A 7,748-nucleotide genomic window follows, 5' to 3' on the forward strand; every position below is an offset into this window, starting at 1 on the left:
TCACTCCCCACAACTAAAATGCCAGACATGGTAGCTCGCACTTGTAATCTTAGCACTTTTGGGAGGCTGAGGTGAAAGGATCACCTGACCACAGGAGTTTGGGACCAGCCTGGACAACACAGCAAGACCCCATATTTACAAAAAAATGTTTTTGAAAAAATTAGCTGGGTGTGGTGATACACGCCTGTGGTCTCAGCTACTCAGGAGGCTGAGGTGAGAGGCTCACTTAAGTCCAGGAATTTGAAGCTGCAGGGAGCCATGACTGCACCACTGCATTCTGCCCTGGGCAACAGCGCAGGATCCTATCTCAAAAAAGAAAAAAGACAACATCTTCCAGTCTCCCTAGCAGCTAAGGTGACTATGTGATTAGGTTCTGATTAGTAAAACATAAGCAGAAGTTATGTATGCCTTTTAGAAAAACGTTTTGAAGGGAAGACGACATCCTTTGTCCTCCATCCAGCTGCATGGAACTGAGAGAAGAGTCGCCAGTCCCTCACAATCATCCTCTAGCTCTTCTTTCTCCCAAGAAGAGATCACAGCAACTACTGTCCCTACAACTTCCTGGACATTTAGAACAGAGCTTACAGAGGCATCTCTAAGGTCTCCCTCCCTACATAACATTAGCAAAAAGAATCTCTCCCTGCTTCCCTGGTCTAGCCTGGAAAAAAAAAAAAATGACTCAAACAGTCCCTACAGAACCAGTGACACCCCAGATCATCTGAAGTCTCTACCCCTGCATATGAAATAGAAACCATCCCCCTACCTGTCCTACTCTGAGAGGTGTTGTGTCCAGAAGAGACTGTGGATATGAACCCATTTTAGGTTGCAATGACATCAAAATACAATGGGACTGATGATCATTAGAGCCACAGTCAAGAAAGGATAGAGCGGCTGAAACACGGGGCGGCGGGGGGCACTTCTAAGAACCTATCCTGAAGATATTCTCACACGAGTGTACAAAGCTGTGTGTACAATGAGCCTCACTGCAGCACTACATGTAAGATTTAAAAGTAATAGTCATAAGTATGGTATATCCATGTAACTAAATACTATGTAGTCAATATAAAGAATAAGATAATGAATAAAACAAGAAATGAAGAATATTAACATATCCGTGGGATTATGGTGGTAACTGCCAGAACAAAAACCAGAGTGGTTCAAAGTGGTTACCTCAACTTTTGTTAAACAAGACGATGGCCAGAACAAAGGGCACACAAGAGACAAAGGTGGATGAGCCATGTCAACACACTTGGGAGACGGAAGGCAAATGGGATGATTTGTAGAACAGAGAAAGCAAGATACTCCCGTATGCAGAGAGGTGGACACCTTTGAAAAAAGCCCAAATCCCAGAACCCTGGAAAAGCTCAGAACTGGGAGACACAGGGAACCTGAGAGTCTCCAAATCTCCAGATGAGCCAAAAGTGAGGAGAAATGCCAGACTCAGAAAACTGGGTGGTAAGACCTTCAGCTCCTATCCCATAGTTGGCTCCAGAAACACGGATAAAACTGGCAAAATCCATCTCCTAGGAGAGGATTTTTCTCTAGAGAAACTAAAATCCCAGAGAAAACATCTGTAAGGTACAGACATTGGGGCATTCTTCACCAAAATGACCGAGTCCCTGTTAGTCACTCTACAATAAAGTCCATTAACTGACAACCTCTGTCTAGGTACAAAGCATTTAATCAGCTTTATACAGACTGCAAAAGCTCAACAGACAACTAAAGGATGCTTTCAACAGAAAACAGAGACAGACCAATATATGGAAGAATTTGGGGGAGAGAGAGAGACAGGGCAGGGAGCAAAAGAAAACTTAGGAGGAAAAAACAGGAAAAAACTTCAATTAATATTCTCAGAGAAAGAAAAGAATATACTGCATCTAAAATCAAGAACAGGGTGCTAATTCAAAAAGGACAATTAGAGAACAAGAAAAAATTCTTGGAAATTCAAGGTATAAGATCTGAAATAAATCCAGAAAAGTCAGAAATTTTAGGGATGTTCCTTGAAGGAAGAACCTTCCCCCGCCCCACACACACCCAGAAAAAATATGAGAAAAACATAAGAAAATTAGAGGATCAGTTCAGGAGTCTAATATCTAAAGGGCAGGAGTTCCAGAAACCAAGAAAAGAAAAAATGAAGGGAAAGAAAGGAACACAGGAATACTTCAAGCAAACAGCTCTGAACTGAAGGCCAAGTATTAATTGCGAAATACCAGAATACCGAAGATAAGAGGGAAGATCCTAAAAATTTCAAGTTAGCAAATTCTGGTCATATGCAAAGGACTAAGAATCAGAATAGCAACAGACCTCTCAACACCAATTTTGGGAGCCAGAAAACAACAAAGTAATGAATGCCTTCAAAAGTCTGAAAGAAAATAATTTTCAATCTAAACAAGTCAAACCATCAACCTGTATGAGGGTAGAATACAGATTTTCAGACATGTTAGAACTTATAAAATCTACCCCCGTGTATGCTTTCTTAGGAAGTTCCTAGAGTTAAGAGTCCACCAAAACAAGAGAATGAATCAAGAAAGAGGAAGGCATGAGATCCAGGAAGCAGGTGAAGGAGAGTCCCAGGAGGCCTTGACAGTAACTAATCCAGCCTCTAGGAGAGAGAGAGCTATAAGATAAATGTCTCCAGAGAAAAGAACTCAAATGAGTTTCATAAATCTTAGAGTTTGGGAAGAATTATTAAGCAATAACCAAACAAAAGAAAGCAATGATCTAACTAGTTAAGATCAGATTTGTATTTGCATACTGTACTTGTCTACAATCAGTTTAATATTGATTTAACCAATAATTGTGACGCACCTATACCTTGAGCAAGGGAAATTGAATTCTCACCTTCCATAACATGATGTCAGTAGAAGATATAAACTGCTACATCAGCAAATAGCAATATAAACTTGTATTTCGAAATGGAGATAAGTAGGCAAGGAAAAATACTAAAAAGTGTAGGAAGTACAACTCCAGAGTGGAGCAGCAGCCTGCTTTGTGTCAAAAAGCTGTGTAGTAGTCTTGACTTTTAAAAACCATCTTCACGCATTACTTTACTACTATTAATAAAAAAAAAAAAAACAACAACTGGTTACCTCTGAAGAGGGAGTCTATGTGAAGGATTGAGGTGAGGAAAACTTTTTTCATTTTGTGTACTTTTGTACCACATGAACTACTTTTAAAAAACAAATGCATACATGGGTTTTATAATTTAAGGAAGAAAACAAAACATTACTCCTACCTAGCCAAAGCTAATAAAAACTGGGACAAAAGGGAAGGAATAGACTTAAGAAATCCCCAAATAAGATCTCTAAGACTTGGTGACTTAGCAATGTGTTCAATCACATGGAAGAGAAAGCTCCTGTTGTATTTACAAACATAAGAAAAATTATATAACTAACCTATGAAAATTTACCTTCACAATAATTGATTTACTAAGTCGTTCAGTGGCAGGTTAAATTTGGAAAGTTAATAACAGTAATAACAATGTTATTATTATTAGAGACAGAGTCTCGTATTATTGCCCAGGCTGGAGTGCAGTGGTGTGATCATATCTCACTGTGACCTTAAACTCCTGGGCTCAAGCGATCCTCCCACCTCAGCCTCCTGAATAGCTGGGACACAGGTGCACACCACCAGGCTCTAGAAATTTTTGTAGTTTATTTCGTAGAGACAGGGCCTTGCTATGTTGCCCAGGCTGCTCTCGAACCTTCAGCCTCAAGCAATCCTCCCACCTTGGCATTCCAAAGTGTTGGGATTACAAACGTGGGCTGCTGCGCCAGGCCATTAATTATTCCGCCTAGCTTTCAAACCAAGATGGTAGCTACTCATTCTTTTCTGTTAAATGCAAATGGTTAAGAATATCAATCTCCATTACAGATCTGACCAAATTTTCTCAATAGACTACATTGTTTTAAAAGATTTAACGTTGCTCATTACAGATTTGGCATTATAATATTTATCTCAGAACAAAATTTAAATCCCAGTAAATCCCATTCACTTCTGAAATGACTATGTTTGACAAACCTCGAACACTGAGGCTTTCTTGAGCATGACTTTTTACCTGCCTAGACGGAAAAAGCATTCTTTGAAGCAGCTCCTGAAAATTTGGGCTTAGCTGCTTCCTCACCTGATGTGCGAGTACAATTGCCTAAGAGTATAATTCAAAAACGATTTGCTGAAACTCATAGATGATTCATGTCTCTATTTTGTCCTGCTCCTCTTCAAATGAGCCAGATCTTAGAGGCGTTTCAGTTTACCCAGATACAAAGAAAATAAAGTGAGGTTGGCAACTGGAGGAGGCGGTGCCGTCCGCAAAACCAAAGCAATGCAACCACTTGTACCTTAACTCTTCTCCGTTTTCTCCCCTTTTCTTCCCCTGGAACCTGCTTCTCTCCTTTCTTTCTCTTTTTCCGCTTTCTGTCCTTGTGTTTGTCATGATCGTTTTTGTCTTCGAAGAGGCTGGAGTCGTGCCCTGAACTGCCCGTGGAGAGTTCGGTGACTTCGTTCCCTCCTACTTTGAGAACCAGCTTCAAGGGCTTCTCCACATACTCTTGAAAAAAGAAAAGAAAGGAAAGCGCGTCGATTAAAGTCGGGGCTCTCCAGGGAGTGCTAAGGATGCAGAGCGCGAAGGCAATGCCGAAGCGGCTTTGGGCGCCCCGCGAAGAACCTGTTGAATGACAGAGCCCGGCCCGGGGGTGCGGCGCCGACCGCCCTGAACGCTCCCAGGCCTCTCGGGCCGCCTCACGTCTCCCCACCAGGGACCCACCGGACCGGGGGACCCGGGTTCGAATGCCGCCGCCGCCGCACGGGGGGCAGCGCGGCCTCGGGCAGGACGCGCCCCCTTCGCGGGCCTGGGCCTGCCGTGGGAGGGAAGGGCCCCGGGCCGCCCCTAAGCCACTGGGAAAGAGCGGAAGGCCGGCAGATGGGCCGAGAGCCCACCGCCCGCACCCCGGCCCACTCCTCACCCTCGAAGAGGTGTTTCTCCGACTTGTGCTTCTTGTGCTTCTTGCCCATGTCCGACCGGGCCCCGGTGCCCGCCCCCCGCGCCAGGCCCAGGCCGTGCGGCGCCGCTTCCGGTCCGGGCCAGGCGAGCGGAGGGCGGGAGCGGGGCCCGCGAGACCCCGCGCCGCGAGGCAGGGGGGCGGCGCGCGCCGGGCGGCGCGAGGCCCCTCTCGAGAAGACCGCGCGCGAGACCGGTCGGAGCCCGAGAGAGGTGGCGGGGGGCGGGGGGGGGGGGAGCAGCCGGAGCAGAGGCGGGAAAGAGGGCCCGCCGCGCGTGCAGGGTGCCGGCGGCTGCGGGTGGCGGCCCCTGGCGACCGGAGGTGGCGCTGCAGCTCGCGGGCCGGGGGCGGAGTCGGGGCCGGCAGCGGGGCCGGGAGCGGGGCCGGGGGCGGGGCCGGGGCGGGATCTACCGCTCAGAATCTTGTCTTTCTTCCTTCCTCCTGCCCTCAATCTGTCTGTCTTGTTTCTGTCTCTGTGTGTCTCTCCCTCCCTCTCCCCTTCCCTCCCTTCTTTCTCCTCCCTCTCTCTCTTTCTTTCTCTTTCCCTTCTTCCCTTCCTCCTTCCTTCCTTTCTTCCTTCCCCCCTTACTGCCTCCCTTCAAGCATTCCCTCTCTCTGTTCTTCCTCCCGCGTCTCCCTTCCTCCTCCTCTCCCCGTCTCCTTCCCTATTTTTTCCTTTTTCTTTTTTTACCCTTCCTCCTTCCCCCACTCTTCCTTTCTTTCCACTTTCCCTTGCTTCTGTTTCTTCCCTTTTACAATATTGACTGAACCAGCAAACTCAGCACATTGGTGACTGAAGATTCTAATCTTAAAAAAAATCTTATGTGCTGATAGGTGAAGATTTCCAGATGTCTCGACTGTCTTTACTTCTAGCTGTATGGTGCTTTGTCTGTTTTCAGATAAGCTCATAATTATAGTCTCCTCTTAAGAAAGGATCTGTTATCAGTCATTTATACTTCAGGAAGAATTTGGACCCATGAATCACCTCTCCCAGGAAGATTTGTAGCTTTACCTTGAACTTCAGTGGTGAAATTATAGGCTTATATTTTAGGACCCTATTGTTGGCAAGTGATAGAAACCAATTTAAATTATTTCAAGTGAATGAAAAGGGATTTATTGGTTTACATGTCTAGGAAGGGCAAGAATAAAGCTTGCCAGAGGGAAGACAGGAACCAAGGATGTAATGCTGTTGACTGGCATGCCAGCTCTTTCTCTCTCTTGTCTCTCTGTATACAATCGGTCTCCGTCTTCCCCCTTCTTTCCTATGTGGCTGGAAACATGGCCACCATCTGCTTCCGAGGCCTCTTCTTTATAGTGTCCTGACCAACTGGGAAAAAGATCTCTTCTTGTCAGCTTCACCTGGAAAACAGTCCCAGGGAAGGACTCTGATTGGCTTGGCTTGTGTCACATGTTTTATGGGACAGGGGATGGGAGATTGATTTAGCCTAGATGCCAAATCTACCTCCCAACCCCCTTGGCCAAGAGAAGTGGAGTCTGTGATTGGCAGTCCCTGCCAGACTTCTATGGTTAGCCAGGGAAGATGAGATTCTTCTAATGAAGAGAGTTGCTTTTTCATGAAAGCTAAAAGTGTATGTCTATTATTTCCCTGCAACAAGCCTCTCTGGTGTCCGTGAGGTAGAGATCGGGCTGTAGAAAGAGGGGTTGTGTTGGGGAAGAGACCTTCTGCTGCTCTGAAATCAAGCCAGCAAGGCCCCCTAAGCATAGGGCAAAGCTTGGTTTCAGCTTTTCAGCCACTGTCTATAACTTATTTTGCTTTAAGAAGAACCACTATGCCAACTCCCACTGTGGGTCTGGCCTCTATTGTGGCATTGCCTTGCTCCAGGCTCAACCTGTGGGTTTACCTGTCTGCTCCTCATCACCCTGGGTACCTCATTGGTACTTACAGCATCTGGCACAGTGACTACTACTGTCCAAATGCCCCTCAGAGGAAAAAGGTCTGGTGAACTCATCCATCCTATCGAGTTAGTAATTTCCCTTCCCTCTCAAGAGTGATTTTACACAGGTCACAAAGTGGTCACAGCAATGGAAAGTGAATAAGAGCATGAAGCAGAAAACACCTTCCAGAAAAAAGTTCCTGGACGTGGAAGCCCAAACTCATCTAGTTTTAAATTCCCAGTATTAATACCATGAAGGCACATAGAAGGCACCAGAAAATGCTAGTTGAGCTGTATGGTCCTGGTTCGGGCAGACTCCCCCAGAGATTTCTGCCTGCTGCCATTCATGTCCTCCCAGTGAATGTGGAATGGCGTGGAGACTGGCTTCAGAGCAATAGAACATGGCAAAGATGATGGACGTCACTCCTGCGATGAGGATACGTAAGACTTCAGTCTTGCTTGCCGACTGTCTCTCTTGCCTTCTTGGCTTGCATGTTTTGATGAAGCAAGCTGCTATGCTGGAGAAGCCCATGTGACAAAGAGCTGAGGCCGGCCCCCAGTTGACATCTGGCTACAACTGAGGCTGTCAGTCCAAAAGCCTTGAAGGATTGAATCCTGCCAGCAACTGTGTGAGCTTCAAAGTGGATCCTTCCTCAGTGGAACGTTCAGATGAGACCTCAGCCCTGGCTGACATCCTGATCACAGCCCTGTGAGAGACCCAGAAGCAGAGGACCCAGTTAAGCTGTGCCCAGACTTCTCCCCACACAGAAAATGGGAGCTAATACATGTATGTTTGCTTAAGTCACTAAGTGTTGGGGTAATTTGTTACATAGGAATACATGGCTTATACAAATAT

At 46.1% G+C, this 7,748-nt stretch overlaps 1 protein-coding gene across 2 annotated transcripts in view; it reads right to left on the minus strand.

Annotated features, from left to right (window-relative positions):
• Window positions 1-5,261, minus strand: part of BRD7 (bromodomain containing 7) — a 51,265-nt gene extending 46,004 nt beyond the window's left edge. The window contains exons 1-2 of one of the 2 annotated variants that reach the window (XM_033218361.1): window positions 4,962-5,261; window positions 4,338-4,546 (exon numbers count right to left, since the gene is read on the minus strand). In XM_033218361.1, coding sequence (XP_033074252.1) covers window positions 4,338-4,546; window positions 4,962-5,010 — 258 coding nt within the window. In that variant the 5' untranslated portion in view covers window positions 5,011-5,261. The remainder of the gene's footprint in view (window positions 1-4,337; window positions 4,547-4,961) is intronic. The other variant, XM_033218362.1, reaches the window with a different exon arrangement.
• Between the last annotated feature and the right edge of the window lie 2,487 nt (window positions 5,262-7,748).

Source organism: Trachypithecus francoisi, unplaced genomic scaffold (genome assembly GCF_009764315.1).
Source record: "Trachypithecus francoisi isolate TF-2019V2 unplaced genomic scaffold, Tfra_2.0 Lachesis_group10, whole genome shotgun sequence".
NCBI lineage: Eukaryota > Metazoa > Chordata > Mammalia > Primates > Cercopithecidae > Trachypithecus > Trachypithecus francoisi.